Genomic DNA, 27,559 nt, shown 5'->3' with positions numbered 1-27,559 from the left:
CTCTTATTACAGGGTTTGCTCCATTGGTAACCAGCCCCCATCCTTAGTTGCTTTCTAAAAGTCAGCATATTAACATAACAAAGGGCACTTTTTATCACTCTCAACAGTTAGGAAATTAGGAGAGTATTGGGAGCTCTGAGCCAGAAACTGTGGAGAAAGACCAAATATATATGAGAAATATATTTTGACCATCTGGATAACCAAATATATATTTCTTATAAATCACAATATTGCAGGCATTTAACTTATTTCTTTTTTATGTTATAAATAATGCTGTCATTAACATCCTTTAACATAAATCTTTGTCTACAATGCTGAATCTTTCTTTAAAAGGCTAAGTTGCAAGGGTTTCATATTCTTGTCACATTGCTGTCCAGAAAACACTGTACTAAGATCTCATTTCACCTCATTTTTGCTAACACTGAGTAACTGTCTTTTAAATTAGTAAAAACAAGGTAAAATGAGAACACATAGTGGACAGGATGTAAGTTAGTACAGTGTTTCCTGGAGAACAATGTGGCAAGTGTATGAAACCCTTGAAACTTCCCAAGGCTTTGAAATACATATACTATTTAAAAGACTATTACTCAGATGGGCAGTTCTCACTTGGAGTCTTATGTCATGGCAACCAGGTGACAGCTGGGACTGGACGTGTGCTATGACCCCTCTGCTCACATATTTAGAACGTCAGCTGGGATAACTAGACCTTCTGGGGGCTGGCTGCACAACTCTCTATCCCAAACACGCTCTTCACGTGGCCAGCTCAGGCTTCCTCACAGGATGGTGGTCTCAGGGTAGCTGGACTTCTTACGTGGCTGCTGACTTCCACCAGAGCAAGCTTTCTAAGAGACCCAGACAGAAGCTGCAAGACTACCTATCACTTAGTCTTGGAAGCCATTCAGTATCATTCCAACTGCATGCTGTTGGTCAAAAGCAAGCCATGAAGACAACTTAGATTCAAGGGGAAGAGACTGCACGAGGGCACAAATACTGGGAGATGTGAAGGGCTGTGGGGAGGGGACTTTTTTAACTGACATTTTTTTCAGAAAACATTTTCAAATGTTTGTTGGCTGCTTATAAACCATGACGTTAATTCTCAAGTTGCTATGAATGCTTTTTATTTACTGCAGGAAGAACCTGAAGAAGGAAGGGCCAGTATTTACAAGTCAGTGGTCATCAACACTTCTAAGGAGATGATGTGCTTCAGTGACTATCCCGTCCCAGATCACTATCCTAACTTCATGCACAACTCCCAGGTCCTGGAGTATTTCAGGATGTATGCCAATGAATTTGACCTTCTAAAGTACATTCGATTTAAGGTAGGGAATTTCGTGGGTATCTCTGTGTTCTGAGTTTCAAGTAAGTGAATAACTGGTCTTATTTACCAGTGCTTATGTATAGATTGGTTTGATATGCTCATGTATCTATCCTATCCAGACAGATTCTACTCTATGTCTTCTCTATGTCTGAAAATATTCATGGAAAGGTCCCTCTTCTATGTATTTTGACTGCAGATCCAGGAAGCCCCCTTCATTTCATTGCCTTCATTCTATATCATTTGATTACAATAAAACAATGAGGGGAACTGACAGGTATGGGAACTTTAAAACCTTCTGTTTCCACAACTTGCTGCTTAGCCCTTTTATACTTTCTGAAGTACTTTCCAGTGCATTATTTATGTGACCACAACAACCCAGTGAAGTAGGTTTTGAAAACTTATGAGGGAACAAATAAGTTAAGTCTGGCGTAGAGCGAGGAACACTGAATTGGGAAGCAAAAACTTGAGTTCTAGTCTTTGCTCTACCACTAACCAACTTGTGACTTCAGACAAGTAAGTTCCTCAACGCCGATGTGTCTTCACTTTATTTGTAAAACAAGATGACTGTACTAGATCACTTCACTGGTTCCTTCCTGCTGTAAAGTCTTCTGTGATATTCCTATCATTCTAAACCATGACTATAAAAGAATCAATACTCTGACAGCTGGCAAAAAGCCCAAATCTTCTACCTTCTGAGCATTCTACTAAATCATGACTCTTTCTCTTTAACAACAAAATTAAAATGGCAATATCCAGTGACGACTTCCAAAGTCAGTCATTTACAGCCTAGTGGTGCTTCTCTTCACTTCTTTAAGCGCTTATTGAACAGGTTTGTTACTATACTAAGCAGTGAAGACACAGAAACAAAAAATTAGTGATTTCACAGTCTAGTTAAGGAGATAGAAAAATGAAATTTAATTGTAAACATAATTATTAAAAATAAAGAGTTACAGAGTGATAAAGGCCACTGAAATCTATTCATTGCAGGTCAGAGGGGGGACACTTAACCTATCAGGGCATGAGGCACCAGGCACCAGGGAAATTTTCTTAGAGGAGATAATACCAAGCTAAATGTTGAAGGGTGAGTATCTCCAAATGAAGAAAGAATAAAAGGATGATCCAGGCAGAAGCACCAGCCTGTGCAAAAGTAAGAACGTGATAGAGAAGAACAATAAATAGTATAGGATGGCTCAGGTATATAAGAGGGGTATCTCTATTAGTCAACCAAGACATTAGGGTCATAAACCCTAGAAGCACACATGAACACATTCTTAATGTTTCCTTAACCTGGGTAGAGTAACCCATATTTATTATTATTTTTTAAAGCTAAAAATTGTGCCACTGACTATCCCACCTCACACCTTCTTTCTTTATAGTTACTTGTAAAATGGGCATTTATGGGAGTCAGAGAGGTTAATTTACATAGAATATGAGCCACTGAGATGTTTCTCTACTCTGTTAGGAAAGGGAGCCCTCTAGCTCAGTCACAAGTTTAAGGCCAGACAGTGAGAACAGGACTTGAGGTAAGAAGGCATCAGAGGGTCTCAGGATGTCTCGGGGTATGGGGAGGAATAGGCATTTCGTGCATGGAGTGTCTCAGAAGCACAAGAGAAGCCCAAACTTTATTCAAGTATCACATTGCCCTAGGTATGGTCCACGAGAACTAGTAATTTGCACTTTTCTAGAAGCAGAGGAAAGTGCAACATTAGCCTGCCAACTCTGTTTTATTTAGCTTGCCTCATGGAAGTTTTCTCACTCTGACCACAGCCCCAAACAAAAAAGTTCTGATTTGTGGAGTATGAAAATCAAATACCCCTGCATGAGGCCTGTTATGTGGTAGCAGCCCTTTGTTTACCCTCTGCAAGGAGAGTCCTGTCAGGGAAGGTGTCCACTATTTAGGCTGTGGTTATAGTGCCCTGTGGCTACCCCTTTTCTTTACAGACCACCGTGTGCAGTGTGAAGAAGCAGCCTGATTTCTCCACTTCAGGCCAATGGGAGGTGGTCACGGAATCTGAAGGGAAAAAGGAGGTGAATGTCTTCGATGGAGTTATGGTTTGCACTGGCCATCACACCAATGCTCACTTACCCTTGGAAAGCTTCCCTGGTAAGTAGCCTACAAGGAAGGAAGACACTGGAACAATGCTTGTGACCTGATCCCTAAAGAATGGGAGGATTGTTGTCTGAGTGATTCCTACCTTGGGATGAAATAAGGCTTATCCTAATTCTGCATATTCTCCTGAAAGATGTTGGGGTACCTTGTATTAATGCTATTTAGGGCGCAGAGATAACAGTAATTTGGGGGACTAGAGGAAAATTAGAAGGCTCTATATTTAGTTTCACAATGATTTTAGTTTTCCTAGGGATAATAAGAGTTGATCTGCATTAGGTTGAATGAAGGCTTTTTTAGCAATTGAAGTAACAAACAGAAATATTAAGTTTCTAAGTAAGAAAATAAAGAAAGCTTAAAGAAAGAGTTTAATTACAGTCTTTGGCCTGGATTTTCATTTTGAGGGGAAAAAACTACTCTATGCATACTCTAGAGTATGTAAAAACATATATAATCTCATTGGAATGGAAGTAGGTATTTAGAGAAGATGAAAAGAGGGGGTGGGGGATGGGCAAAATAGGTGAAGGGGATTAAGAGATACAAACTACCAGTTATAAAATAAATCAGTCACAGGGTTGTAATATACAGCACAAGGAATATAGTCAAAAGCCTGTAACATTGTAATAACTTTGTATGTTGCATAATCTATAAAAATATCAAGTTCCTATGTTGTACATCTGAAACTGCTATAATAAGTCAACTACACTTCAATTTAAAAAAATAGAGGATGAAAAGGCAAAAGAGAATGGAGATTTTCTGAAGCAGTTTGGATTTGTGAGTCCACAGGTCCAAAATACTACCAGATCCTGAATTAAGCAGACTACTTATGAAAAGGAAATCACAAGGTTCCACTGTGAGGTGATGGGAAAAGAAAACAGGCAAAAATATTCAGAAAGGCAACAGTGCACCTGAGTAAAAGGAGAACATACAGAGAATATATGCATAAACTCTACACACTGCAAAAAAAAATGAATGATTTAACAAATTATATCAGATAAACCATCACCCAGGAATTATTTTCCCTTCTCTTGCAGGAATTGAGAAGTTCAAAGGACAGTACTTCCATAGTCGAGATTATAAGAATCCAGAGAGTTTCACTGGAAAGAGAGTCATTATAATTGGCATTGGGAATTCTGGAAGCGATCTGGCTGTGGAAGTTAGCCACACAGCCAAGCAGGTTTGAATCAGTAAATTATTTACTTTGCTTCACCAAGGAAGCTGCAGGTGGACCCAGCAGAGTGTATGGATACCTGCACACAGCCCATCAGTGCCAATGGCAAATGCAGGGCTTGGTTTCACTGCCTCAGTTGGCAACATTTTGACTGATGATGTGATGGAGCCAAGGTTACAAGTTAGATTCCCATCATTCACTTGGCCTCACACTAAGGAATTTGGTCATGATCACAAACTGTGCTCATAATCTCACTCAGCTGTCTCTTCAGAGTGTGCCTCTGGCTTTTAAGAAGACCAGGTGATTGCCGGGAGAGCTTGTTAGAATGCAGCATTCAGAGTGTGGATCACCTGTTGGCCAGTAGAAGTGATAATGCTCTTATCTGAAGGAAAATGTACTCAGTCATTGAAAGCTTTTCACTCCTAGGATGGTGGGGGAATTGTCTTCTTTACTCCCCAAATGGAAAAAAGAAGCAATCTAATCCTCCTAAAGACAACAATTCCACTACAGGGCATATACCGTGAGAAAACCATAGTTCGAAAAGAGTCATGTACCACAATGTTCATTGCAGCACTATTTACAATAGCCAGGACATGGAAGCAACCTAGGTGTCTATCGACAGATGAATGGATAAAGAAATGTGGCACATATATACAATGGAATATTACTCACCATAAAGAGAAATGAAATTGAGTCATTTGTAGTGAGATGGATGGACCTAGGGTCTGTCATACAGAGTGAAGTAAGTCAGAAAGAGAAAAACAAATACCATATGCTAACTCATATATATGGAATCTAAAAAATAAAAAATGGTACTAATGAACCTAGTTGCAGGGCAGGAATAAAGATGTAGACATAGAGAATGGACTTGAGTACACCGGGTGGGAGGGGGAAGCTGGGGCGAAGTGAGAGTAACATTGACATATATACACTACCGAATGTAAAACAGATAGCTAGTGGGAAGCAGCAGCATATCACAGGGAGACCAGCTCCGTGCTTTGTGACCACCTAGAGGGATGGGATAGGGAGGATGGGAGGGAGGCTCAAGATGGAGGGGATATGGGGACATACTTATGCATATGGCTGATTCACTTTTGTGTACAACAGAAACTAACACAGTATTGTGAAGCAATTATACTCCAATAAAGATCTATTAAAAATAAATAAATAAATGAAAGTATCTTCTAAAAAAAAAAAGACATGTTCTCTGAACGAGGAAACAGTTCAACAAACAGTACCAATGAATTAATAAAGAATTGCACCACTGGATAACGTACACATTCTTATACATTCCTATCTATCTACCTATATAATTTATAGTGATTTTTTGTTTGTTTGGTTGGGGTTTTTTTGATGAATTGGCTGCCTCTCACAGGCAGGAAATGGACCTCTTCCTCCATAATGTTTTTAGTTAGGAGAAGTAAAAGTTATGGTTGTACTATGAGAAATAATTTGCAAATCAACTCTCAAAATGCGTTTCATGAGCCTCTTAAGACCTGTGATTAACCTCGAATGAAGCATTTCAGTGATTCCTCATTGACTTATGAACATACATAGTAATTCCCAAGGCTAAAATGAAAAGAACACATGGCAAAGCACAGAAGGCTATTTCTTGAGTGTTGAATTTGTCTCATGTTTTAAGAGGGACACACCAGGATAGTTACTAGAGTGTGCCCAGAGAAGGGTAACCAATGTGGCAGAAAATGTGAAACCTGTTATATGGGGAACTGTTAAGGCTTTAAGGCTGATAATGAAAAGACTTAAAGAAGTTATGACAGTTGTTCTCAAAGGGTTCAAACGCTGTCATTTGTTAATACTAGACTCCTTGGCCCCAGGAGGCAGAGCTAAGTCCACTGGTGCCAGTTGCATGGAGCCAGGTTCTGGGGTCAATGAAAAGAATAATGTTCCAGCAAGTAGAGCAGCCAAACAATTAAATCATCTCCTCAGGTGATGAGATCCCCATCACCAGAGATATTTAAGGAGGAATGAGATAACCCCTTGAGAGTATTTGTAGAGAGAAGGATTGTATTAGGTAAGATATATTCCCATTCTAAAATTACACATTCCAGAATTTTGTGGAGTAACACTTTAGAGTTGGGTGTGGCTAAAGTTTTCTACATAGCATAGTGCCTGTAAATCCAGGCATAAAGCTAATCATTTAAATTGAGAGTTGTCTATGTCAACTTAAATACTATTCTACCTTTGTCTAGCCATGTCCTTGGTGTTAAATTCCTGCTACTGGAACTGTTCATTGGTGCTTAAATTTATCTGTTAAGATTGGGTATTATGAGTTGCCCTTGGCCTTACCCCTCACTCTCAGTAAACAAAAATTTAGAAGGTAAGGCTTATCTTCCATGGAACTGTAGGCATACAAGGGGACTGAGAGTTTACTTTTACTTCCTTCTCCCTGTGGTATAAAGCCTCTTTGTTATTAAGAGTACAAGTACAGGTGTGTTTCCCATATTCCCCCCGCCCTTTTACTTTGTACCTCATTTTCCGTATACTTTTAAGGCCATTTATCATTTCCTCATGTCCATATTTCATTTCCCAATTGAAAGACTATGTTAGGGAGGAGGCAGGTATTGGCTGGAAAGCAGATTAGGAGAAATATCTTCCAAAGACAAAGTAGAAAAGAGTAAACTACTGAGGTTAATATGATTATATTCTGGTGGTGGTAGGGTAAGGTGATCAAGCGAAGGTGTAACCTCCTTGGTACAGACAACTAGCCTGTATTCCTTTGAATTTTCCATAGCATGGTAATTGTTAATAGGGTTAGTGTTCATAATGAGGTAATTTTAATTTTACACTTAAAATTTTGATTTTTCTCTTTAGGGATAAAGACATTGCCTTCACAAAATGAAATGATAAAAGAAATAGCTAAGGTTCGAGAGGATATGGCCAAAAGGTAAGAATTCTCCTAGGAAGATAGGTGGTTATTTTTTCCCACTTCTTTCTTAATAATAGCAATGTTGTACTGTATTTATTGTCCTCGTGTCTGTTTAAGGATTTAGAGTATATTTTGAAGGAAAAGGAAATAATAGTTTGTGACAATAGAATAGAGAAATACCACCAAGTGGTTTGAATATGGATGGGAAAGGAGAGAAAAGCTTAAGAAAATTCTATGTTTAGGGCCTAAGAGAAAAGTCAAGTAGGAAAAAGCACATGGAGAGAAAACCAGGCATATTATTTTGGCAAGGATTACTTGAAGGGCTATTAGAGCTGCCAGAGAAAGGAAAGGCAGTGATGAATTAATGAGAGGTAGATATGGTTAAATTACAAATCTGTAGGTAGATTTACAAATCTGCAGAGGCCACTTTGCTGGCTGTCATGTGACAACATACTCAGGTCACATTGGCTCTTGGTATGAGTAATCTATAGAATCTGGGAAGGTGGTACCATCAGCCAGTATTTTAGTGCTTGGGTGGACACATTTAGCAATCTGAATTTCAGAACTTGTGCTTATTCACTTGGTGATCTTTATTGAACAATGTTGATATTGATGAAGTTCCTAAATTTTTGTGGAAAAGTCAGAGGCACAATCATCCCATGCCCAAAGATGTGGTTTTCTTCAATTGATTATAACAGCATAACTCTCCCTTCTGCAAAGAGGAGAAAGACATTTTTTATTTAACCCTGATACCCTTTCTAGGTGCTCTCCTATTTTCCTCCTTCCTTTCACTGCCAAACTCCTACAATAAATATTCTACATTATATATATTGACTTGTAATACTTTCCTTTGTTCTCAGCTTATCTATTTCTTCCACATCCTTCAAGGACTTATCATAGCTCTATTTTAACTACCGTCTTCTACATTTTTATTTAGCAGTCTAAAACCACATGATTTACCAAAAGTCTTACATTTTTCTCTGTTTCATATGCATCTATCTTATCTAGTCCAGTGGATTATAAGGCCCTTAAGGATAAAGACAGTGTCTTTCTTCTCTATTTTCTGCAGCTCCTAGCCCAATATTGAGCCAAAAGCAGATACTAAGAAAGCATTGATTGATTGATTGATTGACTGAATTCTTAATAGGCCAGGGTTTCCCTCTTCTCTGCTTCAGGTATGTGGACAGTGAACCACATAACATTCAGGGAGACTAATTCGAAGATGTCAGTTATGTAATAAATTAGGATTGATGATAACAAAATATAGAGGGTATTCTGCTTATAACAGTTCTTCTTATGTCAGACATTGTAGTTACGAAAAACAAAGCAAATAAAATGAAAACCAGGGACTCCAGTTGACGTCCAAGTGCTGCTGTTGATTCTGTTTTCTCACTCAGAGAACTTTTGCTCTGTTCTTGTCTTTCCAAGAAGTAAACTAAGTGTTAGTTGTTGGGCACACTGAATTTCATGAAAAAAGCTACTGGATGTACCGGCCAAGTGTGTACATAAATAAGCTACGGTGTAATACAGTTTGGGATTGCTGCCTATTGCTTAACCAAAGAATAAATTTGAACATCTGAAAGAACAACATTAGAAATTTTTATCTCTCCCAAGGTACAATAAGTACGAGAACCAGAAATGTGAGAATGACAACTTCCTCTTAATCATATAACTATTTGTACAATTCCCTGCTATTTTGCCTAATTACACCTGTGGAAATGCTTTTTGAGTATCAGAAGGTCTTTTTTCTTCCATAATCCTTGTGATACTGGGGATTTATCCTCTATTAAAATGGACCTACTATCTTTTACTCTGCAGACTATTCTGGTTCAAAAGTAAATTGAAAGCCGCTTCTTTTTCATTTCCTTCTTTTAACATATAAATTGGCCTCTTTCAGCATGGAAGTTTTTTGAATTAACAGTCTTTGATAATATAATTCCTAGTTATCACTAATAAGTACCCCAGTTTCCTCTTTAAATAAAAGGCATGTAATTCTAAGTTCACTGATGCTCTCATTTTACTTATAATATGAAAGGTTACCAAAAAAAAAATCATTGGTTAAATTCTAAACCAAGGTAATAGTAGGATGTGAATAGGAAAGTGAACTCTCAACAACTCAAGATACAAAGCCCTAGTTACGGATGAATGTGTATTAATATTCATCAATTTACAACATCTTGCTTCTGTAATTATATTGAGAGGTTATATCATTTTCCCAATTATATTATAGAAGAAAAAAAAATGCTTTCTTGTAGTGCCAGAAAGTAAGGAAGTGCTCAAAAAGCAAACTGATGAGGGTATGTCACAGGGACACAGGAACCAACTGAAAGTGGTTCCAAAGGCCAAAGCTGGAACAATTTGAACAACAATATAAATAACCTAGTATTGGACTATAATATAAAGTATAAAAAATACCCATGAGTCAATACTGATATAAATAAGTGATAGAATAATAAGAGGGGTAGAATAGAGAAAACTCCCATACGGAAGAATTTCAAACAACTTACATAAATACTCTGCCCTCCAGGAGTTGGAGCATAACTCTCCATTCCTTAAGTGTAAGCTGCATAGAGTGACTTCCTTCCAAGGAGAATGTGTGAAATCTCGGCTTCGGTACCCCGGTGCTGAATAGAAATATGGAGAGAGAATTTCGGAGGAAAGAGAAACAGTAGCTTTATTTCTTTGCCAGGCAGAGGGAACACAGCAGGCTAGCGCCTCAAAAACTGTGCCCCACCCACCCCAAACCCACCTCTGGAGAGGATGGTGAGAAGTTTTATAGTAATTGTTCAGAGAGGGCGTGATCAGCTTGGGGACATTCTTCTGATGGGTTGGTGGTGAGATAAGTAGGAGTCAGCATCATCAACCTTCAGGTTCCAACTGGTGTGGGGTCTATGTGCTTGTGGGCAGCATACCATCGTTAATCCTTAACTTCTTCCACGTGGAGGGGGTTTCAAGTATCTGCAAAACAGCTCAACTATATCTTTGTGTGTATCTGTTGGATGGAAAACCAGGACCTTGCCCCAAGGCTTCACTATTGTTTCTCTTGACTGTTTCTCCCTGGTCTCACATACCCTCCCTTCCCTAATTAGCAACTGCTTGAATCTGCCCGTTGGAAGGTCATGGAGCCTGAATGAAGGCTATTTCCTGTAATCAAAGAAATGGGGGACACAGAAAGGCTTTGTGCCCAGGAGCCCCACAGGGCCCTGCTCAGTATCAAACCCAGCTGGCAACAGCAGCCACCAAGCAACAGTGATATATTTGCACTGCACTTGGCTCAGATTACCTGAGAAAATAGAGTAGTCGTAAAATAGAAGAGAACAGAGAAAAATCATAGGATTTAAGCTTTTCCAGGATGTCACTTAAGTCAATGAGTGTGAACTCACTTGAAGAAATCTCTCAATAAGGGGTTGATTGTTGGCAAAAATAAATGGTAGGGGGCTTCCCTGGTGGCGCAGTGGTTGGGAATCCACCTGCCGATGCAGGGGGCACGGGTTGGTGCCCCGGTCCGGGAGGATACCGCGTGCCGCGGAGCGGCTGGGCCCGTGGGCCATGACCGCTAGGTCTGCGCGTCTGGAGCCTGTGCTCCGCAGCGGCAGAGGCCACAGCAGTGAGAGGCCCGCGTACCACAAAAAAATAAATAAATGGTAGGTACAGAAGCTATTCCGTGTGGCAAGAGTATGAAGAAAAAGAGTATTCTCATAAATGATTGGAAATATGAATTGGTAAAGCATCTTTTCAAGGAAATAGGGCAGGCATTAGCAAAATTAGATATGTATGTACAAGTATATTTCTAAACTGAGCAATTGCCTTTACAGAAATAGCTATTAGAGAAATACACAAGCAGTGATGGAAAATAGTTGGCCCTCAGTATCAATGGGTTGGTCATCCAAAAATTCAACAAACCATGGATTAAAATATTCAGAAAAAATTTTCCAGAAAGTTCCAAAAGCAAAACTTACATTTGTCGGGCGTATTTGCTTTACCAAGTCCAAGCTCGCTCTGCTCGCCTCATGACAGGCCAATAAATCAGAGACAAGGTGTTGAGGCAAGGAATATGACTTTATTTGGAAAGCCCGCCAAATGAGAAAATGGCAGACTAGTGTCTCAAAATAACTATCTTATCGGGGTTTGGATGCCCATTTGTTTTATAGAATCAGAGAGGCAGAAGCTGTGAGGAAGTAAAAAGACCATCAGTCTTGCAAAACATTTGGAATGGCCAGCCTCAGGGAGGGGATGTGCTAATCTCTTCTTTCTTGCAGCCATTCACAGCTGGGTAGAGTTCCCTGAGTCAGGCCATTATGTATGATTACAATAACAAAAGCAATGAAAAGCAAAGGCTAAAGTCAAAGAAACAGATCCAACATGGAGTCAAAATTGGCTCTTCCCTGTTACATTTGCCTAGAATTTACATAGTATTAGGTGTTTAACTTAAGTAATTTAGAGATGATTTAAAGTATACAGGAAGATGTGCATAGGTTACAGGCAAACACTACACCATTTTATATAACGAACTTGAGCATCTGCAGTATGAATGGGGGTCCTGGAACCAATCCCCGGAGTATACCAAGATATTACTGGATTAGATATAGACACGTAGATGTCCCCTGCAGTATTTTGTGTATAAATAAACACTGGAGTCAATTTCATGTCCATCAGCTGGAGAACATTTATTTATAATAATCCATTCATACCCTGAAAGGGTCTGCAGTTATTTAAAAGAATAAGGCAGATGATAAAAATGCTGAGAGTGATGGACTGATAAGAGCTAACTTGTATTGAGTATTTACCATGTGCTAGGCACTGGGCTTAATGCTTTACCTGCACTTCTCATTTAAAACCTAGGACAACCCACGTAGGAAGAACTCCTATTTGTCCCATTTTTAAGTGAGAAATTGAGCTACAGAAAATTCCAGAAACTTTGTTAAAGTCACTCTGATACCCAGTCAGGTGTGCACCTACAGCTTAAAAGACCAGAGTGCTCTCTTTTCTTGTTCTCTGTTATAGGGATTTCACAGCCTGACTGATTTGTTCTCATGTTGGAAAAAAACAATGTCAGATACAGAATATCAACTTCAGACAGGCTACCTCAGAATTTTGTCCAGTCAGAGAAAAACAAGGTCACTGTGCAACCTACAAAATTTTAAACATCTTCCTCTTTTCATAAGGAAATGACTGTTACTTTCTTATTCCAATCATAGAATTGCCCATGCTAACAGTATTCAATATGGAGCAAACCCTGCTTCCTCCCATCTTCCCACAAAATCACCCAACTAAAGCCCAAATCCTATAATAGGATTACACCTGACCACACCTTGAAACCACATCCCCCTTAACAACAAGTTCCTCTGGGGAGTTTATTTTTAACCTATCAAAAATATTATTCCTTTTCTTGTCTGACACCTTTGTTCCTCTCAAGACTGAGGAGTATCAAAGAAAACGGGGCAATGAAATTGAGCAGGACCCTGTGGGTCTCTCCCATGTACAAAAGCCTTTCCATGTCCCCCATTTCTTGTTTGTAGGAAAAAGGTTTCAGCCTCCTCACGGAGTTCCCAAGCCCAGATTCAAATAGTTACTAATGAGAGGACTGAGGAAATGCAGAAACAAAGGAAAGGCTGTCAAGAAACAATAATGCAGCCACGGGGCAGGGTGCAGTTTCCTCCTCAAGGAATATACATAACTATCTGATACAGGTCTCTTGAGGTCTTCTACAGGAACTAGGGACCCACCCGGGTCGGGAGGATGGTAAATTCACAGTGGGTGCAAGAACCTGGACCCCCGATTGGTTGGAACCAGAGGCTGATTGAGATTCCTAGAACACCACCCTGTCACCTCACCACCAACCAGTCAGAGGAAGGTCACACACTCTGCAGCCACCCCCGCACCCCAAATTTTGCCTATAAAAACTCTTCCCTGAAACTGATCTCTGAGAAGCAGCACTGAGTGGGGGGCGTGAAGCAAGATCTTAATTCCCTGCCCAGGAATTGCACCTGGGTAGCCTGGATGAAAACTAGGAATCTTAGCCACCACGCCCCCTGGCTCTTGCCCCCAGTGAAAAATGAATTTCTCATGGAGGTAAAACTGTAGAAACAGGTACAAAGTTTATTATTAGAGACATAGCACAACAACAAGTGGGAGAGCACACAGAGAAACTGTTTAGTGAAGATAGAAGCAAGGCAGAGATGCCCACCCAGAGAGGAAGGGTGTGGGCGTGGGCGTCCTCCCTAATGAGGAGCGCAATAGAGGCCGTTAAGTCATTTATATACTGCAGTTCTTCCAGGTCTTTGTTTACCTTTGGCCAATTATCTGCTTTCTTTTTCCACACCTGACCTGCCCTAGGACGCTCCCCAACACACGTGAGCAACTTTTTTTCCAAGATGGATTACAGCCCAGAGGCCTTAGCATTACATGGCTTTAGCATCACATATTATGGGGTGGTGCCCCCTCCTTTTTGACCCCCCAAGGTGCAATGTTTCCCTTGCCCCAAGGATGGGAAATGGATGACCACTTGATATTTTAATAGGGTTTAGTCCCACTCTGTCCCTGCCATAAAAATATCCAGTGTCTGGTTATTTAGCCTATTTCTATTGCTAGAATTTTTTGTTTTGTTTTTTTTTGTGGTACGTGGGCCTCTCACTGTTGTGGCCTTTCCCGTTGCAAAGCACAGGCTCCGGACGCGCAGGCTCAGAAGCCATGGCTCACGGGCCCAGCCGCTCCGCGGCATGTGGGATCTCCCCAGACTGGGGCACGAACCCGTGTCCCCTGCATCGGCAGGCGGACTCTCAACCACTGCGCCACCAGGGAAGCCCTGTTGCTGATTTTTATATTGAGGTACAGATCTCGAAATATAGACAGGAGTCAGGCCATAAATATGTAGTCCTGGAGCCCGTTTGTCTCTCGCTTCAGTAAATGTAAACAGGGGACTGGTAATGAATGTCGGGCCTGGAGCCCATCTTCTTCTCACCCCAGGAAGTGTGAACAGGAGGACACTATTAAACGTGTAGCCTGGAGCCCATCTATCTCCTGCCTCACAACCTATCAGGGAGTTTGGGTCTTTTGAGCAGGAGTCCCCTTTCTCCGTGCGTGGCCCTGCAATATACCTTCCTCCAGCATTTCCTTTTGCTTGGCCTCACCGCGCCTTCAGCACAGGACCTTGTGTCACATAACCTGGCAGGCCATGAGCCGCCCTGGGTACTTGCAGTGCGACGTGTGCGGCCGGATCCCCCGGCAAAGCCCCCAGCACCCAGCGATTCTACCCTTGGACCTGGGGTCCCAGGGAGGGGACATCCCACGAAGTCCCAGGGGCTGTTCTGAGGGTCTTCAGAGCTCCCAGGGCAGCGGGAAGAGGACACTTGGAAAGAAGAGGAAAGGAACCTTTTTTTTTTTTTCCTCGCGGGAATTTTACCTCAGGGCATTAAACTCTAGAAATGCCGGCAGAGCAGGTGGATTTGGGGGAGCCCTAAAAGCCCTTCCCTGTAGCTCACCCCGAATGGATTTCATCTCATTCCACGAAAAACTAACCTGAAGAGACGGCCGAGGGCAGGCGAGTCAGGCGCCTCCTGGCGTCGCGGAGGAAGCGGGCTCGGGGCGGAGTGACGAGAGCGCCCGGCGGAAGGCCGCTCCTGGGCTCGCGGGGCTGTGCGCAGCCAGGCTCAGTGGCGGGAGCAGCAGAATGTCTGGCAGAGGGTTCCATGGTGTAATGGTGAGCACTCTGGACTCTGAATCCAGCGATCCGAGTTCAAATCTCGGTGGGACCTTTCTCTTTAGGCAGCGCCCAGCCGTCTTTTACTCGGTCTCCTCCCGAAAGCGAACTCGCGCCTCAGAGGCGTGCTGCGTGGACGCGCTTTCCCGCCCCCGCGTCCTCCTCAGTCCTGCTCTCGGACCCGACCGTCTGGGTCACGAGAAGGAGGCTCCCCGGACCCGCGACCCTCCTGCCGCCGCCCACGCCTCGCAGCCGCGTCCCCCGCGCTCTGCCGCGTCCTCCTGAAGAGGAGCTCCAAGCTGCTCCAAGCTGCTCCAAGCGGCTGCTCCAAGCGACGCGCTCCACGCGGACGCCATGGCGGGCAGGTGGGGCGACGAGTCCGCGGCGTCCCCGCTGCACCCTGGCGACTCTGCCCGTCGCTGGCCACCGGAGGCCCCGGCCCCGCCGCCCAGGGGCGCAGGGACCGAGCCGGTGGCACCCCCTCGTCGGGTCACCCTGGGTCTCGGGGGCAAAAGGCAGAGGCTGCGCCCACTGAGTCCTGCCCCGCGAGGGGGGTTCGCACCGCACATCTTGTAACTGCGCGCTGGTCCCTGTGAGTAAAGGGTCGCGGTGCGGGGCTGTGACGTCGCTGAGCAGGCAGGGTGACAGCGTCTTAGCTTTCGGGTCGAGGGTTCCAGACCTGGATGGGAAGTACTGTATTGTATTCAGGTGCCCTATTATTCCGAATATTAATGGATCCTATCCCAGTTTATTCCCATTTTATTCAGAATTTCTCGCTTCTAAGTCTCCATTGGACACGGAAAGCCGCTGTTAGGCTGAGATTTGAACCTTCACTCCAGGAAACCTCGTCCTGTCGTCCCAAGCTCAGCCAGAAGGAGGAGGAAGGCCAAGGATTCCGGCGTCTGAGGAGACCAGGGATCCCTGACCCATCTCCACCCAGGCCTTTGAGACACTTGCAGATCTTAAGTCCAGGCTAGACTATAGTGAATATGCCTTGTTTGGTTTGATTTGAGTTGGAAACCACATTCATTTTTTTATCATTATAAAATTAAATTAATTTTTTAAATGTCACTTCTAGACATTGAAAGCATGACGTAACAAATGAACCTGTGTATGCCTTTTGTGGAACAAGCATATGGATAAGAACTCTCCCAAGAGGCTATAAAACACAATAATTTATATGAACCCCAGGACAGTGACAGAATTAAAAAACTGCTTTCCTCAATTGTGTTGTTATTGGCATTGTTAGTATTTCTTTATTCTTCTGTCCATGTAATGTAGGAAAAAGCAAAGGAGACTGTATGAAATATCGTATTTCTATTAGTCCCAGTGTCCTTAAAAACAAAAATACTGGTATTAGAGAAAAGAGATGCAGATGTACGATAGACATTCAATAAAAAGCCTGTAGTTCTGAATTTGAATTGTGAATGTGGATATATGTGAATACATGAATACATACAAATATGAGTATTTCCTAGCTCTGTCCACTGGAAAGACCTAGAAATAAACCAATTCCAATGAGTATCTTTAGCTTACACAATTTGACTTGAGAATAATGTTTTGCACAAAAAGAAGCCAGAGATTCTTAGAGAAATGACTGAGTCCAGGTCAGGGGCAGAAAATATTCAAGATGAGACAGAAGCACCTTGTCATACTGATATCAGGAAAGTTCTCAAAGACTATTAGGATCTTATCAAAAGGATGAAGGAGCCAGCTTAAAGTCACTTTCACTACTGAAAGAGAGGATAATTGGAGTGTCAGTAAAGACTATATATTGCCATGAATTGAAATACTTCAATGTGTTTGAAACTTTGAATTCATATTAGCACAGGGGAAAAAAAAAAGAAATTAACTGGTGACCACAGAGGATGCTTGGGGAATTGCTCATTAAGCTACAGTTTTCTTTACAGAGGGTACCACTAAATAACTAAACAGTATTTAGTATTTAGGGGAAGTTGCTTTTTATACAAGTGTTCCAGTTAAATAATACATGATGATGGAACATCACCCTTTTGCTCCACATAATCAGTTAATGGATCTAGGCCTTGAACTCCAAGAGCTGCTAATATTATTTGAAGAAACACACAGGACTTGATGTGCCTCCTGATCAGAGAGCACACACCACTTCTGAGGTACTCTTGCCAAGATATCAGACGTGAATCTCATCAGTCTCTGTATCTGCCAGGTCCAAAATAGGGGCCACTAGACACATATGGCTGTTGAACACTTAGAATGTAGCTAGTAGGACTGAGGAACTGGATTTTAATTATATTTAATTAATAATTCATGTGAATGTAAACTTAAAAACTGAAGACATGCACAATATTTTTCTATTAAACACAGCTTTAAAACTGGTAGAATTATATTTCCTTTACTGTGTAGCATTAACTAGCTGTGTATTGAATAGGTCATATTTATATTATTGTGTGATTATACTTTTTTAGCTTGCAGTGTAGCTACTAGTAAAATTTAAATTACATATGTGCCTTGTATTTTCTTTTTATTACAGCACTGCTCTAGATTCTACCACCAAAAAGGAAATATGGAGGACAAGAGAATTTATGAAAGTACACCCAGGTATTCAATTTAGACTGCAGGAATGCTACAGAACAAACAGCTCAGTTTCTTCAACAAATGAATGATTAAAAAAAAAAAATGACAGCAAGAGACCAAGAGAGAGCTGGAGCAAGAGAGAGAGAGGAAGGAAGGAAGGAAGGAGGGAAGGAGGGAAGGAAGGAAGGAGGGAAGGAGGGAAGGAAGGAAGGAAGGAACTGAGGGTAAACATATATGTAAATACTTAAACACATATCCTACTGATTACAATTTGTGGATTTTATTTGGCTCCCAAGAAAGGATACTAACTTAAAAACAATAACTGGGAATTTGAACACTATTTTATGATATTAAAGATTTTAAATTGATTTATGAATAATTGTAGTGCTGTGATAATACTTTCAGAAAGAGTCTTCATGTAGGGAAACATACTGGCATAATTACAGATGAAATATGATGTCTGAGATTTGCTTTAAATAATATAGGAAAAGATAAGTGGGTGGAATTGTAGTAAAACAATTTCAGCCATAAGTTGATAAATGTTGAACGTGGCTGACAAAGATGGGGATGTTCTATTATATAATTCTGTCAATTTTGTGTACTATTGAAATTCTTCATTTGAAAAAGAATGATAGGAGACCACAGATACACCTAGGATAACAGCAGCTGAATCTATCAACACATATTTCAGAGGGCTAGAGACTTAACAGAGAGAGTCAAAGACACCACTCATAAACCTGCCCTAAACAACCAGAGGCCAGAGAACACTGTGGATTCCAACTGGTTTGTTTTCACCCAGGTCTTGGAGCCACACAGCAGTAGAGGGATCAGCAAAGACTCTGCATATAAAGGAGAGGAGAGCAAGGAGGACATACTCAGGAGGGAACCCAGGTAAAATTACTCACAGAAAGAGCATGTGGATAAACTCAGAGGATGCCTAAGACCTGGTCGTATATAGCTCTGGTGTCTGGGGAATTGACAGGAAGGGGTTTGACAGTGCAGAGAACCAGAGGGTGACAATTTTGAGGAGGCACAATTACTAGGATCAAGTGTGAGACCTAGATGAAGGTAGCATCCTTTGGAAGCTTGTGGTGAAGAGAAAGAATGAAGTAACTGGTAGAAATTAAAGCTCCTACTGGAAGAAACAGAATCCCAGAATCAGGAGATACACCATGCCTTTCCCCAGAACCTTACATCTGCTAAAATAATTGCACAAGACAGATCTAGAACTAAGAAATCGACTAAGCCACTCAAAGCCCTAATCTGTTCCTACCTAGAACTGTTCCTACCTAGAAACTGCTGTTTCTCGTTCAAGTAAACCCAGTCATGTTAAAATGAAAATCATACAACAGACATTTATTCTAAGATGACAGGATAAAAAACATAAATAGTCAAAAATTTCAGGTCATGAAAAAATTCCCTTCAAAATCCATCACAAAACATAGGAAAAGTGTAAAACGGCATCTGTATCTGAATTGTTTGTGAACAAAGCATTTGTAGACACACACACACACACACACACACACGGGGGGGAAAAGCCCCAAAACTTCACATAACAAATACACAACACAAAATAGAAGTAGACAAGAAAGAAGAAATGAGAAATTAGAATTGGCAGAGATTAGAAAAAATTGAAGGAAAAGAAAATTCTCTGGAAAAGAGGCTAAATGACAAAGTACATAAGGGATCATATTTGTCTGAAATTAGAAGGGACATTGAACGAAAAAATGAAAGCATCAAACAGAATAGTAATGAATAAAAGATAATGAGAAAGGATCAGAGAGAAAGTCATAGAGACCTGGGAGAAATAGAACTGGAATGGTCAACTCTAAGACCTATCCTATTAGAGCTAAAAGATTTTATTTTATTTAATTAATTAATTTATTTATTTTTAAGATTTAAAAAAAAAATTTTTTTTCTGTGAAGCTCCAGGCCTCCCTTTGCCCTCAATGGAGAGAAAGTTACATTCTACATCTCAATAGAACATACAAAGCAAGAAGATGTTTTTTAAAAAATCAATAAATTCATTATGGTCAAGTCATTTATATTCAGTCAAGCTGTCCATGTATCAAAGCAATAGAAAACAAGTATTAAATATGCCAAACTTAGGGAGTCCTTACTCCATCATGAGGAATCTTTAAGGATGAACTCTACTCATCAAGAGCTGACTGAGGAAACTTTGAGTTTTGTACAGCTGGTCATCATTGAATATATGTAATTGTAGATTTAAGCCAGTGTGTCATGGACCCTGCTCTGGGGGCAGCCTGGGCATACCCTCGGGCCTCTGCAGGGAGGCTGCTGGCACTCCCAGGGTGGGGCAGCCATCCTGTGCCACTAGGGGGTCTAAAGGGCCTGGTGGGCCCCTCCAGCTCCTACCCCTACCTTGCCGGTTCCCGCATTAAAAAAAAAAAAGAGGTGGGGACAAGGTGGGAAAAATCGAATGTAAAGGGTATACATTTGATTGGGTTGAAATAATACTGTAAGAAGTGGTAGGTAAAAACAGAAGAAAAGAGAAAAGTAGAATAATGTCCTTGATCATCACAGTGGTAAAAGTTGAAGTTGAGAGATGTCATTTAAAACTTATATTCCAAATATTAGAAATGTGCCAACATACTAAGGGACTAAGGGGTCAAAAATTTTAGTGCACTAGCTAAAATTAGTGCATTTAGCCAGTCCTTTGTAAATACCAAGCACACACACACACACACACACAAATAAAATAACACAGAAAACAAACACAGTAAATACAATCGACTACAAATGGTAAATATAACTTAAAAAATGTGGGAGAGTTTAAGATATAAAGATGAATAGGAGAAACAAGAATATTTATATTAATTTATATCTATACCCACTAAAATCAATCATGATAATAATGGATTATAACACTGAATTTTAAAAACGCATGAGTCCACAGTGAAACTCAAAAAAACTTTTAATGATATGGAAGGGGTATGGATTGTCTTTCCCACAGCACAAGGCCAGGAATACAAGTTTACAGAATGACTGAATTAAAAAATGTCCAGGGTACAAACACAAGTATGATAATTGACATACATGAGGGAACAATAAAGGATGGTAAAATATTTAGAGAAAGAGCATCACGGAACAAGATATTCATAAACTCTCAAAGTACCACTAATCAAGTTACTGATTATAGACAGAAAACATGTCTTTCCAGTGAACGGATCTCGTGGCCCCTGCATAACAAAGTGTCCAATGCTAAAATGACAATAGTGGTGACAGGCAAAGTGGACACTCTTAGTCTCCAAAGGGGCTGTGCTTGGAAGCACACAGCATGCAGTAAGTGGTGTTCTTGGCAAAAAGGGTTCAACTGAACCCTTGAGGAAATGATCAGACAACTGCAAAATGTAGACCCTTGAGCCAGACAACTGACCTGTCCTCTGCAAGCAAGTCAATGTCACCACCATTGAAGACAACCACAGAAAGCTGAGGAGAGGTTTTGGGTTCCAAAAGACTAAAGAAATATACTGACACAATCTTTTTAGTCCTTGGGAATCCAAAACACCTATTCTCCTTTTTGTTGTCTTATTTGTGGAGACGTTGACGTTTGAAGAAAGACAGGCCACTTGTCTTGTTCAATGGCCTAAATTCTGCAGTCATCTGATAACTACCTCATGATGAAACTCAGGCTAAACAGTTTCAGCAAGAACACTGCATAGTTAATGCCCTCAGATCCTAGTACAGTCCATCTAGTGGCAAAGAATGACCAGGTTGACATGTTGCCTTCTTCCAGTTGCTCCTGATGCCGGTGTGTGGAGGATGAACATTGAGACGAGCAAGAGTTAAGGTCTCTCCAAACTGTGTGTCCATCAAAGCATTGGTTTCCTTATCAATTAATCACCCTTGGAGGCTGATAACTGGGATTTCTTCCATCAGATCTGTGTCTTGGAGTGTGGAGAGTAGTTGTTGGTTGTAAGGTTGATTCTCAGGAAAGGATCCCTCCAGTGTTCTATTTGGGCTTTAACTTGACTTGCTGCTGTAGATTTATTTTCATCAAATGGAAAAGGTACATTTTATAATGTGGTTTCTTCCAAATTGGTGATATCTTTTCTTAGTTCCTAAAGTAATTGGTATCTGTGAAAGACAGAGAGAGACAGAGAGAGGGAGAGAGATGAGAGAGAGGGAGAGAGAGAGATGAAATGTGAGTTTTGTTAGGTCCTGCTGATAGCTGAGCCTGGAGGGATGGCTACATGGTGACAGAGGCCAGGGGCAGGCTGAGCTCCTGTCGACAGGAGGAGCTGAAGGGGGAGCCACAGGCTGGCTGAAGTGGAGAGTGAGGTACATGAGTTAGAAGAAATACCTCCCTAAACTTTCATCCAGCCTGTGGTGCAGAATCTAGGGACCCCTGTCCTCACCCCACCAGTGCTTGGTGATATCCCAGCTCAAAGCTGCTGCAAAGCCTTAACCGAATCCCCACCACCCAATCCTCAGCAGCCACGTACGTCCCTCTTGAATCCCCTTCATCTGGACCGAATGATGACTTTCTCACATGTACCAGGATGGATGTGCTTAGCATCCCTTGTACACTTTCAGAAACAGACTGCTATGGGAGCAGAGGATCCTTGGTAGAGAAACACACCCTCTTCTATCTCTACGTCCCTGCCTTCTGAGGAGGAGGGGCAGGCTACAGGGAAAGCCCTGGAATGTGAGAGCCAACAGGAACCTCAGAATGTTTCCAAGTCCAGTTCCACCTTTTACAGATGAGGAGCTATGTTTCCGGGGCTAGGGACTAACTAAAACCACGTGGCCTGTTATTGACAACCCTGGCCCTAGAACCCAGGCCACAGGCCCTTTCCATACATTTGGGGGAAGGGAGAGGAAAGGCTCCAATCTGGAGGTGTCAACAGTTAATGGAGGTTGTTTGGTCACCCTCCTGGACAGGAATAAGGCTTTGCAGAGAAATCCTTCTCCAAAGGGGCTGAGGAACAAATGGAAAAACAGGAAACTCAAAATGAAATTAGCAAGAAGAGAGCAGGGAGTGTAACTGTGGCCCAACCCATTTGCATCCCATGGACACCAACATTCTAGAAAGGTAATTTCATGATGGATCCACCTTAGGGCATTTCTAGGAATATTCTCAACATATAGAAAAACAAAACTCTGAAGTAAAAGTGAAAAAGCATTAGTTTTAGTTATACTAGATTCTCATCACTTTCTTCTCAAACTTTTCCCAAAGAAAGAGTCTCTCCTACTCTTTTATGCTAGTGCATAGAAGCACATGAAAAAGGATAAACATAGGAGAATGAGGCCTAAGATTCATTATGGGGTTTTTGCATAAGGAAAAAATTAAGTGAAAAAAAAATCAATTTGTTGAATCTGCAGTTCTGAACCCGTTAGGGAAATCCATTTAGTGAATAGCGAACTGCAAGTTGCATTTTAACAGTAGAAAAGGAAACACTAAATTTCATTATTGTGGGAAGGGGAGGTACTATTTTATACTCTGGGTTTTTATGTAATTTTTTTTAACTCTATCTTGTATGATAAAAATTGTGAGAAACTTGGATCCAAACAGAGATATTATATATCTAACTTATCTACCTTTTTTCTGTTTTCTCTTCTCTGAGCTGTACAAATAGTTCTGTTGAGAGAAGAATGCAAATTCCCCTAATGGCTGATATTCAGGTTTTCTATGAAGTAGCCACACAATGGACGTTGCCATAGTGGTTACTGATATCCTACCAGATCCACAGTCCTTCTAATCCCTAGATGCAAATTAGCAGAGTTTTTAAAAATACTGATACCCAAACCTCACTGCAGAACTTTAGAATCAGAATTTCAATGGACTGGGTTAAGGCATTCATGTTAGATAAAAAGTCACCCAGTTTTTAATTTATAATAGCATGATTTAGAACTACTCATTAGACCTACACTATTTCACACCATTCTTTTTCTTCTCTCCATCTACTCCAGCATGGACTTCTTTCCCACTGGCCCTAAAGATTTTTTGATCTTTCTCTGACACTCTCATATAAATAACTTGCCTTCTCAATTAGATTTGTCTGAAGCAATGATCATCTTGTATTCTTGTGTATCTCCCTGAGTCTTCATAAATCTGGCCCAAAGTTAATTCACTACCATGCTCTCCTACATTCCCTGGCCTCAGATTCCAACTCAATTCATTTCTTCTGGATTTTTACTGAACATGTAGAAGGAGTAATTTTAAGAAAGGGGAGAGGTCTGAATGCCTATGCACTTTATGCTATTATGCATATTGAAAACCTGGCCTCTGGATCTCCTTTTGGCCAATGTCCCTTTAGGGTGCCATCTACTGTCCCCCACCTACTGCCAGCTCGTCAGTCTCTGGAAGCCCCATGCACATTAGCACAGAACTGCCCACCTGGGGCTGAGGGGAACCTGACTGCAGGCCAGTCCAGCACTCCCACCTATGACCCAGGTTCTTACTTAGTTTTTATAATCAGTGCTCTTTTTCCTCAGTTTCATTTCTTCTTATTCATGTGCAGAAGTTGAGGATTAAGGGTTTTCCAAGATAAGGTTCTCCAAAAGCGAACCCAACATGCAAGTGATTCATTAACACATGATCCTGGAAGAAATAGGCAGTGGAGTTTGGGAGCGGGGAAGGGAGAATAAGGCAAAGAAACCAAGAAAGTGTGTGAGATCAGGCGAAGGACTATGTGTTCAGTGGCCTAAATGATGCTCTTCTGATGAGGAGGACCATGGATCTGGGCTTCCCTGTGGCTAAAAGGGAAGGTCAGAGGGAATATTAGGACAGCAGCTATAGGAACTCAACAGAGTTCAGAGTGCAAACAGGAGATGGAGATGGAAGGGCCTGGCAGGGTGGCAGCCCCCATGGAAAAGAGAGGAAAGACCAGACGAGGTAGCATCAGCTGTTGAGTGAACAAACGAGGAAGAGAAAAAATAGTGGGAGACTGAGCTATAATCTTAGGTAAAGAGTATAAGGAAGAAGTACACATAAGAGCCTCAAATGTGATCACCTCTGTACCCTAAGCTTGAAGGCCAGGGAATTGGCATGCTAGTCTCCACTTGCTGAACAGCAGTTTTCTTGTGATAATCTGTTTCAGGACACTTAAGGCATTAATCTTGCTACAGACCAGACACTCATGTTTGCTGGCAGCTAAGACCTCACCTTCCAGCTTGGGAGGGTTCTTCATTCCAATGGAAGCATCCAAACCCAGCTCTGAAGATAAAACCACAGCCAACAGGATCTGTTGTTTTGCATGATCTTACTATGACTTACTTCCCCACGCAGGAGGGTCATCAAGTAAGGAAAGTGTCCAGGAACAATAAAGGCCATCTGAAAGTCTATGGTGAGTGGAAACCAATGGAGACATTTTTGTATTTCCTTTTTTTGATCTTCCTAACACTACCCAGTACTGGTAAGATTGCCACGGGGCAAACATGTTCCCAAAGGCCAAAAGAAAAAGTCAAGAAAAATAAAACTGATTAAAAAAAAAAAAGTTCCTAGGTAGAAAAGACTAAGGCAAGAAAATCATGCTGGACATAGGCTGTACTGATGGGAGGGAAGAGATTGTACAGATCAAGAAAAGTCAAAACTGAAGGAAAACCTCATGATAGAAAAGAACTGGGGAAGTCTGAAACTAGAAAAAATTTCAAATGTGCATCAATATATATTTCACATATATGTGTATCCATACTATGTGTAATACATATATATACTCAATCTAAATACGGCATGGAAAATATGATAAAAATGCAACCACACAAGTGTTTGTGTGTATAATGGAACTCATTCATGAGGGTGTTGAGGTACTGAATGGACTGCTCTGTTATCCTCCTGATGAGCTGAATTTGGAAAAGAAAAACAAAAAGAATGAGAGAGAAGCTCTGGTGGGTGACAGGAGCTATTAGATATGGGGGGCAGGAATCACTGGGTGGAGGAGTGTGAAAATAAAGGGCATTAAAATTATCCTTTGCTGCACTGTGAAGCCTGGATTCATCTCAGGCCTCCGTGGAAAGTGAGCGGGAGACACAGTGGCTGAGCCAGTGGGGTTAGGTCTTGCCTGGTAATGTGGGAAGCCAAGGACAAGAAGAGAGACTAGAGGGAAGAGAAGACAACTAAATACCACAAGACCTAATGGCTCTTGTCAGGGCTACGCATCCCCTACATTCCCTGATCACTTTCTATGAGACTCTCCATGGTGCCACAGGGGTGCTCCGTCTTACCTCACCTCCACCTGAAGACATGGGTCTCTCCTCATTTCTCAGATGAGGTCATCGCCTGAGGGATGAGCACCAGGCAGCCCCAGGCTCCAGTGCAGATGTGGAGAGAGGTGGAGGGTAAGATGAACACGTCCCAGGAGAAATGGCTGTGAGGGTTTGGAAGCTCTTTTAAGAAAATCTGAGCAGAGGTGGACCCCAAGGAGAAGAAAACTGAGGACATGGCCATGGAGATGAGTGAAGATGATGAATTAAATGGAGTTTCATAAAATAGACAGATCAGTACACCTCATGGGTGAGGGTGGCCCTTTATTTTAAAAAGAGGGGAAAAAAGGAAAATAACCTGGATATGAAAGCTAAACTGGAGGCTGAGTTGTGTGGCCAGGGTTTACATTGCTACAGAATGTTACTAATACACTGTTACTGAGAGCACCTAGCAGGGGAAAATTGACTTGAGGGTGGATGTTGAAAGGAGAGGAAAATACTGGCCAACGTACCTTTCTGAGGAAGCAAGGGAAGACGGGTCCCAGAGAAAGTGGGGATCAAAAAAGTGCTCTACCTCAGAGGAAACAACACATGTGCGATCATTTTGTAAGTGTTAAAGCACCAGAAAGACACAATGGTTAGATGTTATATATTCATAGTTGTTATCAAACCATTTTTACTGATCAGACTTTCTGGACATCATGTTGCTTAATATTCCCAACAACCATGGAATGGGGATATAATTTTTCAAGAGTTCAGATGAGGGATGTGAGATGTGAATACCTAAGGAGATAAATAACTTGGCCCAGTGAAACAATCAGGAGTTTGCAAACCCAGGGCCTGAGGCAGAGCTGGTCCTAAATCCTAGGCTCTTGCTCACCTCACTCTGGTAGAGCATCACAGATTTCAACCAGACCTACAGTGGGCGTGGGAAAGGCCCCATTGCCCCCTCCACCCTCAACCCTGAGACAACTACAGCTTCCTAATCCCCTTTTATTTTTTACCTAGGAAGAGTGGTCCTTGGCTTCCAGAATCGGGGTTGGCAGTAAAGCCCCAGATGGTGGAGGAAAGACCGAGTGTGGCTTTGCTGTGCCCACAATTGAAATGCTGGTCCAGCTACAGTTGCAGATAATTGGTCATGTGGGTGCTTTTCTGCAGCTGTGCTTGTGAAGTTTGTACCCCTGGGCCTTGGAAACTCAAAGGCCTTTGGTGACAGTCCTCCCAGGTGTCACCTGAAAGGAAAAGAGGGTTCAGTAGGACCAATCCAAGTTTTCCTGAGCTAATCCCTCCCAGAACACCCATTTCTGATGTCCCTGCCTATGAATGAAACCACCCAATAACCCAGACAATAAAGGCAGACATCACGTACATGAAGGAGATGTCATTTTTATGGCTGTGCCTGGGGATGCTGAGATGGCAGGTGCCAGGCTGCAACATCCTTGAAATGAAAAATCACCCACTTGAATCTAGAGGGTTTTGGATGGCATATGAGGTCACGCCTATTATTCAGCTATTAGCCTTAGTCCTGTAGCCTAGAGGAAGGCTCTAAACAGGCCTCAAGGCATGGGGGAGAAAGAGTTGTTGATATCTACCCACAAGAATAAAAGAAAAGGGGAAGAAGTATGGCCTAAAGCCTTCAGGTACCAATAGAAAAAGGA

At 41.7% G+C, this 27,559-nt stretch overlaps 1 protein-coding gene, 1 long non-coding RNA gene and 1 other non-coding gene across 3 annotated transcripts; all 3 read left to right on the top strand.

The window, feature by feature from the left end:
- Positions 1–460: 460 nt before the first annotated feature.
- On the top strand, positions 461–4,608 carry LOC114897895 (dimethylaniline monooxygenase [N-oxide-forming] 5-like). The gene is made up of 4 exons (XM_029226953.1): positions 461–484; positions 1,131–1,319; positions 3,260–3,422; positions 4,460–4,608. The coding sequence occupies exons 1-4, from the start codon at positions 461–463 to the stop codon at positions 4,606–4,608; spliced, it is 525 nt and encodes a 174-aa protein (XP_029082786.1).
- Positions 4,609–15,165: 10,557 nt separating this feature from the next.
- On the top strand, positions 15,166–15,237 carry TRNAQ-CUG. Its single transcript has one exon. It is a non-coding gene; the product is annotated as a tRNA-Gln (tRNA).
- Positions 15,238–17,514: 2,277 nt separating this feature from the next.
- On the top strand, positions 17,515–27,261 carry LOC114898100. The gene is made up of 4 exons (XR_003794282.1): positions 17,515–17,759; positions 18,535–18,626; positions 24,800–25,045; positions 26,910–27,261. It is a non-coding gene; the product is annotated as an uncharacterized LOC114898100 (long non-coding RNA).
- The last annotated feature ends 298 nt before the right edge of the window (positions 27,262–27,559 follow it).

The sequence above is a fragment of the Monodon monoceros genome, unplaced genomic scaffold (assembly GCF_005190385.1).
Source record: "Monodon monoceros isolate NGI ecotype Baffin Bay Population unplaced genomic scaffold, NGI_Narwhal_1 Super_Scaffold_18, whole genome shotgun sequence".
In the NCBI taxonomy this organism is placed as follows: domain Eukaryota; kingdom Metazoa; phylum Chordata; class Mammalia; order Artiodactyla; family Monodontidae; genus Monodon; species Monodon monoceros.
The sequence above is the reverse complement of the archived record's forward strand: the minus strand, read 5'-3'. Positions and strand labels throughout refer to the sequence as shown.